This window comes from Artibeus jamaicensis, unplaced genomic scaffold (genome assembly GCF_021234435.1).
Source record: "Artibeus jamaicensis isolate MK-2021 breed Jamaican fruit bat unplaced genomic scaffold, CSHL_Jam_final contig_465, whole genome shotgun sequence".
Lineage (NCBI taxonomy): Eukaryota > Metazoa > Chordata > Mammalia > Chiroptera > Phyllostomidae > Artibeus > Artibeus jamaicensis.
The window spans coordinates 18,457,969-18,476,418 of record NW_026521843.1 but is presented as its reverse complement, the minus strand read 5'-3'; the positions used below and the strand labels follow the sequence as shown (position 1 = coordinate 18,476,418).

At 38.5% G+C, this 18,450-nt stretch overlaps 1 protein-coding gene and 1 pseudogene across 10 annotated transcripts in view; one reads left to right on the top strand and one right to left on the bottom strand.

The window, feature by feature from the left end:
• BIRC6 (baculoviral IAP repeat containing 6) overlaps window positions 1-18,450 on the bottom strand; it is a 198,432-nt gene that overhangs the window by 161,657 nt on the left and 18,325 nt on the right. For all 10 annotated transcript variants that reach the window (XM_037146571.2, XM_037146579.2, XM_037146574.2 and 7 more), the window contains exons 2-4: window positions 12,540-12,721; window positions 9,529-9,666; window positions 2,551-2,744 (exon numbers count right to left, since the gene is read on the bottom strand). In XM_037146571.2, the coding sequence (XP_037002466.2) occupies window positions 2,551-2,744; window positions 9,529-9,666; window positions 12,540-12,721 (514 nt within the window). The remainder of the gene's footprint in view (window positions 1-2,550; window positions 2,745-9,528; window positions 9,667-12,539; window positions 12,722-18,450) is intronic.
• Window positions 10,893-11,200, top strand: LOC119050342 (60S acidic ribosomal protein P1-like; annotated as a pseudogene).

Below are 18,450 nucleotides of genomic sequence, written 5' to 3'. Positions count from 1 at the left end.
CACAATGAGACCAGAAAAATATTTTTTCTTTAAATTCTATCTTCAATCGGTACATGATTTCCTACGATACTGCTAGTGATCTTAGGTTTAACTCATAGTTGTTTTCTGGTTTGAAAAAACAGTGCTGTTGGGTTAGAAGAGCCTTATCCCGACAGGCCGTAGACAACTTTAAGACCTGTGTCAGCCTTAGAAAAACACCCCCTTAGTTCTATAACCAAACAGAACTGCAGTACCATCCAACTGAACCTAATTCAAACCTCCCACAGGCCTAAATTCATTGAGGTCCTCATAATGTTCTTAGATTAATTTCAATAAAACAAAACCACAGACGAAATAAACATTAGTCTTTTGAGACATTTTAACGCCTCTAGAAACACTGAATCTCCTATCCAATCAATGCATTTCCTAAAATAAAATATTACACTTATTTCTTTAGAATCCCCTGCTACTGTCTGCAATAAAAATAGCTGAAGGGCTGTTTTATAATCTCAAGATAAGAATAGCTCTCAGACAAGAAACATTTATTCTAAGTACACATTTCTCCCTCTCTAGACATATTCCAAAGAATATTTTAAGGAAAGCCACAGCACATACCACCTGATAGCTATTCAGGATTAAAATGAGTTTCTCCACTTTATCCAAAAGAGAGATTATTACTATTATATTACTATATAATATAAAAATTCTCTGCAAATTTTAATACAAGTCATAGAAGTTATTTATATAATAAAACCACTTCTAAAAAGGCAACTGACTGCCCTGGCTGGTGTGGCTCAGTGGATTGAGTTACCAGTCAGGGGCATATGCCTGGGCTGCAGGCTGGGCCTCCAGTGGGGGGTGTGTGAGAGGCAACCACACACTGATGTTTCTCTCTCCCTCTCTTTCTCTCTCTCCCTTACTCTCTCTCTAAAAATAAGTAAATAAAATCTTTAAGAAAAAAGGGTACTGATTAAGCAAAGTCTCAGTTTACCAAGAGATAAACCAATAAATACTGCAAACTGAAATAAGAGCCATACATAAATAATAAAAAATTTTTTATTTTTATTATTTTTAAAGATTTTATTTTTATTATTTATCTTTAGAGGGGAAGGGAAAGAGAGAAAGAGAGAAATATCAATGTATGGTTGCCTCTCGTGAGTCCCGTGCTGGGAACTGGCCTGCATGGAACTGGCCTGCAACCCAGGCATGTGCCCTGACTGGGAACAGAACTGTGATCATGTGGTTTGCAGGCCCGCACTCAATCCACTGAGCTACACCAGCCAGGGCTAGATAATAAAAAAATGTTTAAAGTTAATTTACTCACTAGTGCCTTTGCTAACATCAGCATGTACCATTTGTAAATGTACTCTAAAAAAGCATAGGAAGTTACAATTCATATCAATGAAAATGTGAAAACAAAATGTTATGTGAAAATACTTTTCAACCTAATATTTCAGTACAGCAGCTTTAAATTTCACTGGTAAGAATCTGATGTTATTTCAAGTGACAAGTCATTTAAGATTTTAAATGAATGCACTACTGGTCTTTTAATCAGTTTTACTCAAAGCAGAACCTCAATAAATCTCTATTAAAAAACATGATGATACGGGTGGGGGGGAGGGCTGGGATGGGAGAAATAGACAAAAAACTGTACCTGAAAAATAAATAAATAAAAATTTTAAAAAATGATGACTGAACTATGATTTTTACAATATGTTTTAAATCCAGGGCAGGCAGCATAAAAATCTTAATTCAAAACTGTCCTCATTAATTTTTTAACCCTTTTCATATTTCTAAGCAGAAAATAATTTGTGGTTCTTATACTTAGATTCTGGCAGTTTTTTAATTTATCCAAATTTACCTCAAAGGTCATAAAATTTCTCCCTGGCTGGTAGCTCAGTTGGTTAGGATGCCATCCTAATATACCAAGGTTGAGAGTTAGATCCCTGGTCAAGGCACATACAAGAATCAACCAAGGAGGGGAGGAAATTTCAGGGGGAAAGGGAAGGGTTTACAGGAACAAGTATAAAGGACACATGGACGGAAACTAGACGGGGGTAGAAATGGGAGGGCTGGGGGTGGGCTGAGGATGAGAGTAAAGACAGAAAACTGTACTTGAACAACAATTTAAATAAAAATTTAAAAAATTTAAAAAACAATCATCAAAGAATACCTAAAAGGGTGGAACAACAAATCAATGTTTCTATCATTCTCTCTCTCTCAAATCAATAAAAAAATATAAAACATCACAAAATTTCAATGAGAAAAGTAATTTTTATATAGTGAATGATTATAATATTTTTAAGTTGATTACTAGGCAAGTAGGAAGGTAAAATTTTCAAAATAGTTTTATGATCCTTTTAAAATACATTCTAAGCACCAAAACAAGAAACAATTCAAGTGGCAGTTTACTTCGCTTCAGTATTTTAATAGAAATGACAATCTGAATGGTTTTCATCAACATTCTGAAAAAACTTTTTAATCATCAAATTTATAGTTGTTCTTAGTTAATTGAAAAACTCATCCATTCAAACTCAGCGTCCTATCCCTTGATAAGCAAGGAAGCTGTACCTGTCCACGGAACGGCCTGGCCCCACTCCGAGTTCGGGACGTGCACTAGGTAAGAGGTAAGACAACCTGTCCATCACTGAGGACGCCACAGGTAAGGCAGCAACATTTTGATTTATTTTCTTGAGTTCATTCACAATGGCACTGGCAATGGACTTTAACACATGATGAGGAAGATGAAATGTGACTGTGGCCCACTGAAAGAAAATGAAGAGTATAAGCGAAGGAAAATGTACTCAACAGTTTTAAGCAAAACCATAATATATACATTACAAAATAAAGAACTATTTAACAGTCTCAAGTCCATTTACTCCATTAATTCATCAGTCAAAGCAGAAACTTGCAAGCAATTATGTAAACAATGAAATCACAACTTATCACCCTGAAAAAGATAGTTTAGAACCAGAGGGTAGCACATCTTCTCACATATCCCATCCACAACCAAGGAAAACTAAAATTACCTGCAATTTTTCATATTCCTCCAGCACAGATGCTAAACACAAACAAGGCACTCAAATATCTCCATTCATCAGAATACAGCTGTATAACTTATCACTTCTGAGGTAGATGAGAAATTACTCTGGCTTAGCACATTCGTATGTATTTATTGCTGTTGTCAACAAAATTCATCAAAAGTACTAACTAAAGGCACAGGTCTTATGGTCACAGACCTGGATTCCAGGCCCATCTTCACCATCAACTATGGTACCCACATCAAATTAACTTCGGTTTCCTGCTTGTGTGAATGAAATTGGAAAAACAAATACCTATTCACATAATGTTCTTATGAGAGCTTACATGAGGAATGGTACAGTGTTTAACAGAGTAGGCACTGATAAATGTTAATTAACCACAATTATGTAATATTAAAATAACTACTTAAAAAGTTAGACTGCAAAAATGATTAAGTATTATTCTCCTAGAAATCTAAAAAATAATCTTCATATTCTCTCTCTGTCTAGCACACTCTAGGCAGTCTACTTAAATTACTACTTCTCTACAATATGGAACCAGAAAAACTTATGTCTGGAAATACGACTTGAATTGCTAAACAACAACAATAAAAAAAACAGAATGAAAGCCACCTAATTTGTTTCTAGACCTAACCTGTTCATATACCCAGAGCTTCACGTCTCAAAGGGAGTCTGAATCCCCTTGAGAAAGAATCTTACAGTGACGCCTCAACCGTACCCTATAAATCACATTCCCAGCCTTCACCAAAGGCACCTGTGGGTGCCACTATAGTCACTGTGCACTGGGGGATAGAAAACACTGTGATCTTTAAGGCACTGCAAGGCAACAGCACTGAACTTCACTACAGTCGTCATGTGGTGAAACACGCAAAACATTGTGATCTTCCAGGTAGAACAAGACAGCATCACGGAACTGACCTAAAACAGTGGTCTAACTAGTCAAAGTGGGGCCTTATGACCCATCAAGTGATTGACAGAACTTTGGCCCAAGGCTGTCTCACTGAGCTCTGTGTGCCCCAAAACCATCTTGTAGTTTCTCCAGTTCCCAAATGCATAATTAGAAGGGATATAAAATAGGCAACTAGAAAAATTCCTACATTGTTTATCTCACCTTCTCTGAGAATTATTAAGCAAGAAAGTCCAAGTGGAAGCCCCTAGAACTTTCATTCCCTAAGGCCACCACAAGAGATCTGAAAGACACAAGGGTAATCAAACTATCTCACTTCCATTCAACTGGCCTGTTTGGCCTATGCAGAAAGTAAATGGATCTTTTTGTTTTTGTGTTTGTTTGTTTGTTTGTCTGTTTTTCTTTTACTGATTTTGGAGAGAGGGAAAAGGAGGGAGGGAGGATGAGAGGGAGAGGAACATCAATGTGAGAGAGAAGCATCAATTGGTTGCCTCATGTATGTGCCCTAACTGGGTATCAAACCAGTGACCTCTCGTTTTACGGGATGATGCCCAATCCACTGAGCTAACCAGCCAGGGCGAAAGTAAATGGTTCTCAAAGAGTGAATGCTCATCGTAAACTATCAGATGATGACTTGAACTGCAGCTGCTGTTCCAGATGGGGTATCATTATACAAGAAGATCAAAATCCCTTGTTTTCTGGTAGGTAATTACATTTCTGTCAAATACTTTTTTCCCTCTACTAATTTTAAAGGACCATCTAAAAATAGCAGCCATAACAACAAATATTGGTAGTCTTACCCTAGGACTAAATCTCATACCCTTTACCATAATCTACTCTATAGAAATCCTGATCTACCTAACATCCTGCAGATCACCACAGTGGTCTACCACATTGATAACATCACCCTAATTGGGCCAGATAAGGAGAAAGCCGCAAGAAATGTAAAAGCCTTAGTAAGACACATGCAAGCCAGAGAAAATCAATTATCCCTAGAAAAGCTCAGAATCCTGTAACCTCTTTCTGAATATCCAATGGCCAGGACTTGTCAGGATATTTCCGCCAAGGTGCAAGACAAGCTGCTACAACTTGTACAAGCAAATACTGAAAAAGAGGCTCGATGCTTCATGGGCCTAACTGGATTTTTGGATCCAATATTCATCACATTTGAGTATGCTGCTCTAACTTAATTATTCCATTATACATAAGGCACAGGACTAGAAGTTCTGCTGGAGGGCCAGGCTGAACCGTGAAGCTCTACCTCTTACAGTTTTTGAGCATATTCAATGAAGTGCCAGAAGTGTCTGCAGCAAGTAAAGATGCTCTAAGGCAAAGGTTCGCTACCTTTTGGTGGGGGGGACAGGAGACAAAACTCAGGTGCAGGGGAGGGGTGGGGGGTTTGGAAGGTGGGGCTCAGGTGACCTTCACTTGCTCCCCACCACGTACCTCCTGATGGACTGGGGGAACAGGGAGATGGGAGGCACAGCTTCCCTTGGGGGCTGGGGACCCCTACTCTGAGGAGTCCCTGACAATCTGAACTGGGTCAATCACACGGCAGAAGAGTAGGGAAAAACCATGCCCTCTCCTGTAAACAACTGCTCTCCTTTCAAGAAACAGTTCCCGACTTCTTAGCAGTCCCTAATAGAAATTAATACCCATCCGCCCGACAATGTCTATGCAATCAGTGCTATCCATCACAAAGAAGGCATTATCTGACACACTAAAACTATAATATTAAGCATGAGATAACAAGTATCCTTCAAGTGGTTTATAAGAGTTCAGTCCTAAGAAAGCCCAAAAGGCAAGTTTTAGGCAAGCCGAATAAGCGAGTAACTCCGATTCCCCCAAGACCGACTCTTGTCATGATGCCTCCTCCCCATCCCACAATGAACTCCTTATGATGGAAGGAAACTGAGGAAGAAAACCCTGAGCTCTGATTTACAGACGGTTCTGCGTGTCATGCTGGTGCCACCCCAAAGTGAATGGCAGCAGCATGGCAGCTCAACCAGGACAGTGGTGAAGGGAGAACTTCAACCAGTACATTTAGCTGTTCCTGTTCTCTGGATTGAGAGTTAATCAGAAATAAAGATCCTCAGTGATTAAGGAATAATAAATAATCTTTTGACTGGATGGTCAGGCAGTTAGGAAGATGAGGACTGGACGGCTGTTAACAAGTAAAAGGTAAAGGTCTATGGCTAGACCTACCAAAAGAAACAGAGTGTGAAAAGATTTCTTAAATACATGAATCCTCATGAAAGGGCAACCACGCCAGAGGCAATGGACAAATATGCCCTTAACATCAATGTCAGTCACTCTCTCCATAGCCACTCCAGTGTTTACTCACTGGACCTGTATGCGAAATGCCATCAAAGAAGAGATGGGGAGGGCAGGACAGGCCCAACGAGAGGAATGACCCCTCACCAAGACTAACCACACTACCACTGTTGTTATTGCCTAATCTGCAGATATCAAAGCTAAACAACCAGTATGACACCATATTCCAGGGAGAACTGTCAGCTATCTGATTGCAAATTGATTATGTTGGGTTCCTTCCATCAAGGACGGGCACTAATTTGTCTTCACTGTAACAGAAATGTGTTCTGAATATATACATTTACCTGTTCTGCCCACAATGCTTCTGCCATATTACATCACTGCCTGTAGACTAGTAGAATGGCATATACACCAGCCTGGTTTTCCACACAACTCTCTGCATCTGACCAAGAGACTACTTAAAATAAGAAAAAATGCAACAATAGGCTCTTGCCCACAGGATGGTCTGGTCGAACAGTGGTGTGCAGAAGGAGCTGCCTGACAAAACAGTCTAGTGCCCTACTAATTGAGAGATGTCTGAAAGGTTGGAATTCTATTTCACAGGATTAGGCTTTGAATCAACAAAATGCATGGTACAGTTTCTCACAAGCAGGGTCAGTATTATAGTTAATAACCCATTCACAAGCTCTGTTTTAAGCTTTATGCTCTGAGGTCTTATGTCCCATGGAAAGCAGGTTCCACCAGGGCACTACAACAGTTCCACTGAGTTACGTGTTGACACTGCTACCCAGTAGGAGGCAAAAAAATAAGGTTATTTTTCTGGCTGGTATGATTAAAACTGACAAACAAGGGAAATTAGATTGATGCTAAATAACAGGTGCAACGAGAATTTAATGAGAACCCAGGAGATTGTCTCGGACGGCTCTGAGTCCTTTTATGTCCAACAGTAAAAGGGAATGCATGATTACAACTTAAACACAGCACCAGTGAAGATCTGGATCCTGCAAGGGTGAAGACCTGGGTCACTACACCATGTAAAGACACCTGACTAGTTGAGATGCTGCCTCAAGACAAAGGGAATACGTAATACGTGGCATAACAAGGAGGTTATAAATGTCACATATATCCTCTTCATTATAAGACTGAGGGACAGAGCAGCTATGTATATTTTCTTCCCTTATTATACAAATGATGGGTGGGTGGGTGGGTGGATGGGTGGATGGATGGATGGATGGATGGATGGATGGATGGATGGAGATTTAGACAGATACACACAAACACAGACATATAGCTAGACTTATTTTTTTTTAATGTAAGAATCCTTAGTTATATTTAATTTAGTCTTTAGGTAGCAGAGTTCTGTTATCTGAACAGTTGAGACTGTAACTAACTTTTAGGAGTAGTTAATTTTTTCTAGGGATGAATAAAATACCTGTTGAAAGTTTGTTTCTCTCCTTTCTGGCAACAGGGAGACAGATTCTTCATTTGAAAAAAGAAACAGTGCCTCTTGTTAAGTAAAAAGCATAGTATTTTTGTAGCATGAAAGTTCAAAAACATATTTATAGTGTGTATGGAGATTCTGAGAAGGCAAAGGTGGACTGTGCCCATTATTAAGCTCTGTCTCTTAGCTCCAAACCTACCCATTAGTTCTCTTCTCTATCATGTTGGGGCTGGGACTCTACAAACTACACTTCTTCTCTGGCAACCAGTTTTCCTGGCTGGTGGGTTCTGACAAATGGAACACAGGATGGAAATTGGAAAGCGTGATAAGGGGAGAAAACCTTGCTCTTTGCTATCACTAGTCATTGCTGTCAATGTCATTTCAACAAGAGACCTGGTAGCAGCAGCTGACTCTTCCAGCATATTTTTGTTTTGTTTTTTTAGAATTCCCAGGACTAGTCTCATAGTGCTCCCTTGGAGGTACAACACCAGCTAACTAGCACCTCTCTTCAGAGATATGAGGCTCAGTTCCACAAGCTCTAAGCTCCACATGTACCATGGCCATGGGACCCTTTCTCTACGTTTGTAGGGTCTGACCTAAGCTCTTGCTCCTCTAGGCCTAGGGAAGAGCTGCTTCCTGTAACTGCCATCTGTGTGTCTCCTCAATGTCTTTTTCAGTTTTTTGGTTCTCAAACACCTGTTAAATCAATCCCTTACGATAAACCCTGTTAGAACACATAGTATGGTTTCTTTTTTACTAAATAAAATGTCCTTTCAATGGAATAAGGGTTAATAAAATCATTGTAATCTATAGAATAAAATCTAATATAAGCACCAAAAAAATACAGGTAATCTATGAGAATTTATAAAAAAGGATATTAAAGATAAATTCTTAAGTGAAAAAAAACTCACAAAGTATATATGCCACAGTCAGAAAGTCTGTTTCCCCTTCCCTGCCCCCAAAATTCATCTATTAAAATCCTAACCCCCAAAGATGATGGTATTAGTAGGTAGGGCCTTTGGGAGGTACTTGAACCATGAGGGTAGAAAACCTCATGAATGGAGTTAGCATGTTTACAAAAGAGGCTCCAGAGAGATCCCTTGACCTGTCCACCACGTTAGGACACAGTGAAAAGGCGTTAGTATGAATAAGGAAGAAGGACTTCACCAGAAGACAACCATGCTGAATTCTTCATCTCGGACTTCCCTGCCTCCACAACTGAGAACAATAAATTCCTGTTGTTTACAAGCTACCCAGTCAGTGTATTCTGTTCCAGCAGCCCAAACAGACTACAATGGTGTATTGCTGTATTTTTGTATAATTACAACTGTACTTGAGAAAAAAATTATAAATGCAGAATTTATTTTTAGGAAAATGGATTCTACCTTCTATGTTATAGTCTTCAGTATAGAAACTCTATAGGTATTACAATTATAATTTAGCAAAGATATTAAAAGAAAAACACAAAAGAAATTAATGAACCATATCCATGGGTTAAAATTCAAAGCACCATCTCCCACACATCCTAGTCATGCAAAAAAAATTTTTGTTTTTTTAATTTCAAAGAAAGTCCAAAATGCCCCATTTCCTAAAAGATACTCCATTTCTCATCAGAGCTCAGAACCCAAGCCTCTTGACCAGTGTGCGGTCACACAGCACAGGGCCTTTTGGGACAACAGTTCCAACAAAGCAGTTTCGACTTTGAAATGACTTACGAGCACATTTTTTAAAAAGACAGAAAAATCTAGAATTGAGATATTTCCAAAGCAGGTGGGGGCAAAGGAGGACAAAAGTGAAAGTATTAAAAAAACAAAGAAAGTGAAAGTATAGAAGTGGGTTTTTTCCTATTATAAACCCAAACAAGGTAATTTTTTAAATTTTCTTACCTTAGCAACTTTGTGATTTGCTGCAGTCTCATGAGATGTATTTTTTAAACCGTCTTTAAGCTGCGTGATGAACAAATCATAGCCCTCTGTACTAGAAATATCTACCTTTTCTAAACATGCTGATAAGAGCTGTTGTGCCTAAACGAAAAAGATGACCACAGAAAATTAAACAACAAAATTGTTAAATGCAGATTCTCTCGTTCAATTATTCTCATTTGTAATGATTTTTGACAGGTACTATATTAAAGCTTGCTTACTTTTACTTTTCTTAATAAACTTAATCAAATAATGATCCCAATGGCTACTACAAAATTAAATGATGTAAAGCAGTGGATTTAGTGTATTAACATACAGGAGCTATTATAAACCAAAACAAGGTTTTTTTAAAACTTGACAAGCTGAAACCATGAACAAAAATGACAGAAGTAAAATTTTAAAGACATAAATGTAAATTCCTTCAATGAACTTTATATAATTAAAGTACTAAAAACCATGAAAATCACTCAGCAGGTAAAATAAAAGTCTTCCGCATCATTACTCGTGTGTTAACTACCTTAACAAAACAAGTGGGTGATATACAAAAACAATACATCCATGTTGATCCAAGCAAACACAGGACCCCATACTTCAGGCAAGAGAGTAACCAACTAGCATGGTGCAGTAACGGATCCCTGCAGTGTGGGAAAGTCTAGAAAGAATATATTATGTGAACAACATAGTTGTAATGATTTAGGTGAAAAGAGAGAAATCCAGCAACCAATGTTACAAACCAGCAAGGTCGAGGAGGCGGCAGAAGGCAGTTAACTAAATACCTAGCATTTCAGGCAGTATAGTAGGAAAAATACTGACTTTGGGGTCTATTTCAAATGTTCAAATATTTTATTGTGATTCTGTAGTATCTTTTTTACAAATGTGAATAGCATAATGCCATTTTTTTAGTATAAATATAAATCCTTTCTTAAGGTATCAGCTTTACTAAGATATCACCTGATCTAAATTCCTTAAATTGGGAGAGGAAAAAAAATGTTCCAAACAAACAGAATTAGTTCTGTTTAAAGATTACAGACATGCCCCCAGATCCAGCTATTCTAATGACAAAAGCTGGCTACTCTGTTTGCAGAACTCTTAGCTTCCAGCCACATGATTTCAACACTAACATGAGAGAAAACTGTGACATGACAGTGTGAAATCCAAGTAGATAGATGGTGAAATCTTTTAAAACTCCCTCTAGCCCCTTCCCCACCTGCCGGTAAGGCACTTGGTCCTTCTGAGGAAGTTAAGGCGGCAATGGGGTGAAGCCCTGACTTCATCCAGCAACTGGCACCGCTGCTCCAGGAGGCGCTCACCCAGCACTCGCCCACACCATGGCCTCTGTCTCCGAGCTCGCCTGCGTCTACTCAGCCTTTATCCTACATACAGATGATATGATGGTGATGGAGGACATGATCGATGCCCTCATTAAAGCAGCTGGTGTGAATGCTGAACCCTTTCTGGCCAGGCTTGTTTGCAAAGGTTCTGGCCAATGTCAACATTGGGAGCCTAGTCTGCAATGTAGGGGCTGGTGCACCTGCCCCTCCACCACCACTACCCCAGCTGCGGAGAAGAAAGTGAAAGCGAAAATACAGATTCTGAGGAGTCTGATGATGACATAGGCTTTGGTCTATTTGACTAAACTTCTTTTGTAACACAGTCAATAAAAAGGTGAACTCTGAAAAAAAAATGAAAATCAAAAGCAAAAAAAAAATAAGCCTACTAGAGAATAAAAATGCCTAAACTGCACAATGACACTTTTCATGTCCTAAACATAAAAAGTATACTATGTTGATTTTATCAACTAACCACATCAATCTCCAAATTTAAAAGAATATCCAACAACTTGGTGTTAAGACAGAAATATTATCTCACCTTTTTAGGGACCACAGTATTATAATCCTTTATATTCTATTTAAAATTATTTAAATTCCAAAAACTTTTAAAGTATTTTCAAATTATATGATATGAATATCAAAGCACACAAAAAATTTCAAGTGGGATGCACTTGCAAATTAAGTAATGAATATATAATACTACAGAAAAATGCATATAGCTGAAATTTTAAACTGGGATTGTTAAAATGATACTGTACATAGCAAAGGTTACTGGTTGTTGCCCTGGCTTGTGTGGCTCAGTGGATTGAGCGCAGCCCTGTGAACCAAAAGGTTGCCCGTTCAATCAATTCCCAGTCAGGGCACATGCCTGGGTTTCAGGCCAGGTTCCCAGGAGGAGGCGTGTGAGAGGCAACCACACACTGATGTTTCTCTCCCTCTTTCTCCCTCCCTTTCCCTCTCTCTAAAAATAAATAAATAAAACCTTAAAAAATATTATTGGTTGTCCACTAATATTTATACTTCCTCTTTTTTAATACTTAAAGCAATAAGCCACATCCTTACCAATCTTCTCAGCCTGATGCGGTCATATGACTAAATTCTGGCCAACAGGGTAAATGTAAGACAGTTTGTGAAAGAGAATAAAAGGAATGAAGGGGAAAAGGGGAGGAGAGAGAGAAAAAAAAACACAGGAAGGAGGAAGTATGAAAAAGGAAGTTGGGGGCGTCATACAACACTGTGCCCCACTGGAGTTCGCCCTCCCATTCCCTAGGACTGGGGTACGAGACTTGGAGCAGTTGTGCTGGACCCACAAGGTGGAAGCTGAGTAGTGAGGTAAGCAGAGTCACCCCAACACTAGGCCTGCACTGCTACTGCAAAGAAAATGTCTTATCTGAGCCACTGTATTTTGGAGTCCATGTTACAGTGGTTTAATCTGTACAGTTCACACTTAAATACCACTTTGACAAGCATTAAGTAACTATGCACAGGAAAGATAAGTATTTAAATAAAGTTGTGATCAATAAGTTAATTTTTGTTTTTATAGAGCTTTACCTATGTCCTCAAAAGACAACCTAAGTTCATTTAACAGCAACTGGGTCTGAGTATATTAAGTAGAAAACTACATTAATACTTATTCCAACTTACCTCCGTAACAGGTAATTCAAGCTGAACCACATCATCCTGCTTTGAAACTGGAGTTTGCAGAGCGGTGTCTAACAACAAGATTCCATTAAGGTCCTTCCTACACCCTACTGCATAGTCATCCACAAATATAACTTTATCCACGGCAGAAATATACTGACATTTCACCTGTCCACCAGGTTTGGCTGTTAAAAAAACAAAAATTCAATACTTAAGATTTTAAGACCAATAGTCTATTAAAGATAAATGGTTACTTGGCAACTAAATACAATATATAATACTGAACTAGAAAAAAATTGCTCTTGAAAACATTATAAGAACTAATTAGATTGGAATATATACTGTATATCAGATAAAATTATCATTGTGAAATTATCAGCTTGATAACTACATCGCTGTTATAAAAAAAGAGTATCACTGTTCTTAAAAGTGAGCAGAAATAGACTTCCAGTCAAGATGGAGGCGTAGGTAGACATGACTCGCCTCCTCACACAACCACAGCAGCAATTACCACTAAACTACAGACCAAATATCACTCAGAACCATCAGAAATCAAGGTGAATGGAAATCCGACAACTACAGAAAGACAACACATCAATCCAGAAGGGTAGGAGACAGGGATATGCTGAACAGGCAAGTCCCACATCCAGGTGTGGCAGATAAAAATTCAGGAAAGATATATCAAAAGCAAGGGGTAACAGCCCCACACCAGTACCCCGGCCCAGGGTATCAGTGCCAGGAAAAGAAGCCCCCATAACTTCTGGCTGTGAAAATCAGCGGGATTGAAGGTACTGAAAAAAACTACTGGAACCCTGGCAGATCTTATTAAACGGTCCTTGCCAAACATACACAGATGAACTTCCTCTGAGCTAGAGCACCACCAGGGTACAGCTTGAAAGGCAACAATGGCACACAGGGGAAAGTGTCTGGCATCAAGGCAAGAGCCGAGGGACAGCTGTCTCCCAGACAGAAAGGTGGGACAGAGGTCATTGTGCCTTCTTTAAGCCCTACCCAGAGAGCCACAACCAGTAGCAGAAGCCATCAATCTGAGACTACATCAATATGGTAAGTACTGCCTGCCCCGCCCAGGCATTTACCTGAGGCTCCACCCCACCCCACATATGGATGCCCCCACCCCCATGCCTCTGGCTAAGCAGCCCCAGGCCCAGCACTAGCAGCAACCAGCTTTGGGTCACAGTTTGGCTCTGCCTGGGAACCTTGAAGCCCAGTTCAAGTAGCAGCCATCTGCAGATTGCTTTATAGCTCAGGCTGGGTGGCCCAGGGCAGAACACAGGTAGGGGCTGACCCTGACCTGCAGCATGCAAGAAACCTCAGAGCCAGCACACCCAGTGGACAGCTACAAACCACACCATAGCACCAGCCACCCTGCCCCAGCACAACTGATCCTCCACAGAGGGCAAAGGTTGGTCACAGCCAGTCCTTGCAGCTAAATGGCCTGGGTAAATCCCTCCCATAAACCTGTCAATAGCAAACAAGGCTCAACTACAAGAGGAGAATACCCAGTTTGGGTGATAGGGAAGGCTGTGCCACTGGAGCCTTCAGGCCATGCAATCAAGACAAGGAGTCATAGTGTGTATACCTAATACAGAGAAATAAACACTGGGAGGCTGCCAAAATGAGGAGACAAAGAAACATGACCCAAATGAAAGAACAGATCAAAATTCCAGAAAAATAATTAAACAAAATGGAGAGGCGCAATCTATCAGATGCAAAATTCAAAACACTGATCATAAGAATGCTCAAGGAATTTAGTGATTGGTACAACAACAACAACAAAAAAGCCAGGCAAAAATTAAGAATATAATGGAAATGAACAATTCACAGGGAATCAACAGTACAGCAGATGAAGCCAAGAATCAGATCAGTAATTTGGAACACAAGGAAACAAAAAACAACCACTAACAGCAAGAAAAAAAAGAATCCAAAAAACAAAGATAATGTAGGAAGCCTCTGGGACAACTTCAAGCAAACTAACATTCTCATCATAAGAGTGACAGAAGGAAAAGAGGAAGAGCAAGAAATTGTAACTCTATTTGAAAAAATAATGAAAGAAAATTTCCCTGACTTGATGAAAAAAACAGACATGCAAGTCCAGAAAGCATAAGAGTTCCAAACAAGACTGATGCAAAGAGACCCACTTCAAAACACATCATAATTAAGATGCCAAAGGTTAAAGAGAGAATCTTAAAAGCATCAAGAGAAAAGCAGAGAGTTACCTACAGGGGAGTTCCCATAGGCTGTCAGCCAATTTCTCAATTTGGACGCTAGAAAGGATTGGCAAGATATATTCAAAGTCATGAAAAGTAGGGAGGGACCGACAGCCAAGATTGCTCAACTAAGCAAAGACATCATTTGAAATCGAAGGCTACCCTGGCTGGTGCGACTCAGTGGATTGAGTGCTGGCCTGCAAACCAAAGGGTCGCTGGTTCGATTCCCAGTCAGGGAACATGCCTGGGTTGCAGGCCCCGTCTCCAGTAGGGGGCACGAGAGAGGCAACAACACACTGATGTTCTCTCCTTCTCTCCCTCCCTCCACCCTCCAAAAATAAATAAAAATCTTAAAGAAAAAACCAACCACCAACTTTAAGCACATGAAGGTCCATAAAAAAAAGTCAAGAAACCTTATTAGAGTCAGATTGTGTGATTCGGTAATAAAACATCTTTTCAAACTCTTGTACAATATGGTATCTTAAGTTATACTTTTATTTACACTGCTTGGGTTCATAGTTTTAACAGCACTACTATTCAGCAGTCAATACATTTTAATGTTATGAATAACATTAATAAATAATTTATAACCTATACTTAATTGAAATTTCCCAAGCCTAGCTTTTTAAAAATTAAATTCCGTTTTAGCATAAACCAGTTATTTAACAGTAACTTATTTCATTTGCCTTATGAGGTTACCATGAATTTCTCAAAGAAAGGTAAACTATGTTTTGTTCTATCTTCAAAAAAAAAGTTACCTAAAACTAACTTGGGGTTTTTAAGTAGGCGGAAAACATTCTTGTACATACCCTATACTACATACAATACCTTGTTATAATTTTATACAGAAGATATTTGTAAAAAGACTATTAAACCTACATGGATAAACTAAAAAAATTCTGAAGCCAGAAATTTCAAAAGAAAAAATTCAACTGTCCTTCTATCTACACCAGACATCAGCAAACTTCTTGTGAAAAGAGTTAAGATAGTAAATATTTTAAACTTCAAGAGACACGATCTCTCACAACTCAACTCTGCCACTGAACCACAAAAGCAGTCATAACAATATGTAAATAAATGGGTGTAGGCATGTTCCAATAATACTTTAGTTACAAAATCAGGAGACAGGCTGAAAGTCACAGGAGGTGGTGGCAGACCTCAGTTTGCAGACCCCTGATTGACACTAATTAACAATGCAAATATTCTTTCTGGACAGGGGAAACTACCAAAATAGAAGGTTAAAACTTCACAGCCAGACACAATAAACTGCTGAAAACTAGGAAAATTCTTGAAAACAATGGTGAAAAGCAGGTATTACTTATGAGGAAGGATAAGTACCATAAAAACATTTATCATGAAAAACCATGAGGTTCATTAGGAAGTGGACCATTTTTTTAAGTACTGAAAAAATTCTATAACAAAAATATCCTTCAGAAATGAAGGTGAATAAAAGACATTCTCAGATGGAGGAATATAAAAGAAATTTTTTGCCAGCAAGGCTGCTCAGAAAGACTGCAAGAGGAAGCTCATCAAACGGAAAGGAAATGATTTTAGAAGTAAACTCAGAGTATCAAGAATGAGGCAAAAAAAAAAAAAAAAAAAAAAAGAATGAGGCAAAAGCAACAAAAAAGGTAGACATCTCAGTAAATATAAACGATGATTCTTCACCTCAGTTCTTTAAAATAAGAGGTCTCTCCAAAAAAAGTCCAGCCATTGTTAATATAACCAGAATGGTTTGCACAACACCAATATAAGCTGGCAGCCAATGAGAGTGGACTGGAATGTGCATGTGTGAACAATGACAATTTCACTATACTAATCAGTAGGAGCTATAGGTGCGGTGGAGTTAGCATGTGTACTGTGTGGCTGTCGCATTCAAAAGGACTGAGTGAGTAGAAGAATGAATCTGCATCAGATTTTGCAATAAGCTTGAACATTCCTCCACACAAACTATTCGGATGATTCAGAAGGCCACAGCTGTGGGTAACCAGTGATTAAGCAGCTCCGTCAGGACAACATGCCCTCTCATGCATTACATGCCCTGCAGTTTTTTCGCAAAACATCAAATCACCCAAGTGACTCAGTCTACTTTCTTTGGCTGCCGGTTTACATTGATATCATGCAAACTGTTCTCGCTATATTAACAATGACTGGACTTTTTCCGGACAGACCTCATATATCATTAGTTCATTCCTTTTTATCACTATCCCATAGTATATATTGGATAATGGTAAGTACTGGGTTAGCCAAAAAGTTCTTTTTTAGTTTTTTCCATAAAATAAAAGACACATTTTTCATTTTCACCAATAATATTACTGGATAATATGATTTGGATATTTTTAGTATGTTGACTATCTCCCATGTGGTATAATGTTGATTGTTCTCAATTAAATGTCTCAATTTGATTGCTATCAACTTCAACTGGTCTACCCAACCTTAGAGCATTATCTAGCAAGAAATCTCCAGCATGAAACTTCACAAACCAATTTTTTCAGTTGTGTTTTTACCTTCCTTGGAATATAAAGCATAATATACCAAACATGTTACAGATTATCTTCCACCAATATTAAAATGGCTGCACAAGGAGTCACCAATTTTGGTAAGTTTTTTGTAATGCATGCAGATATATGACAATTATCAAAATACAATCTAACAAAATTGTTTCAACTGAAGTTAAAGGCAACTTAGTGCTACTACAGCCATCTTACCAACTTTTGGGCCAACCCAATTTACACACTAAATAGAACTTCAAAATACATAAAGCAAAAATCAACAACTACAATCAGAGGCAGGCATCTATAATTACAGCTCTTGAGACTTCAACATTCCCCTTTCAGTAACTGATACAACTAGTAGAAAACTGGCAAAGACAGAGAGAAACTGGATGCCAACAACCAATGACATTTATAGAATATTCCACCTATGAACAGTATAATACACATTCTTTTCAAGTGCTCACAGAACAATCATCAAGACAGATCATATCCTGGGGTTGTAAAACAGATCTTAACAAAAATAAAAGTAATGAAATTAAAAGTATGTTATCGGACCATACAGATTTAAATAGAAATCAATAACAAAATCATAAGAGGAAACCTCTAAATACTTGAAATTAATAACATACATCTAAAAAAATCCATACATCAATCAATAGGTCTCAGGAAATTACAAAAATGTTTAATTGATCAAAAATGAAAATATAACATCAGAATTTGTCATATCTAACTAAAGCCATGCTTAGAGTGAAATTTATCAGAATTAAATGCTTATGTGAGCAGAGAAGAAGGTCTCAAATCAATAACCTAAGCTTCCTACTTAAGGAAACCAGAGACCTGGACAAGTGGCTCAGTTGGTTAGAGCACTGTTCTGATGCTCCAAGACTCCAGGTTGTCTCCGATTAGAGCACATACAAGTCAACCGATGAATACATAAGTAAGTGGAACAACAAACTGATATTGTTTTTTCAAGAAACTGCCACTATGCTTCTCCCCACTGAATGGTCTTGGCCTCCTTGTCAAAAATCATTTGACCATATATGTAAGGCTGTGCCCTGTATTCCAGCAGACTATGTCAGTCCATGCCAGTACCACACTGTTTTGACTACTGTAGCATTGTAGTACGTTTTTAAATCAAGAAGTATGAGTCACACAACTTTGTTCTTTTTCAAGAATGCTTTGTCTATCCGG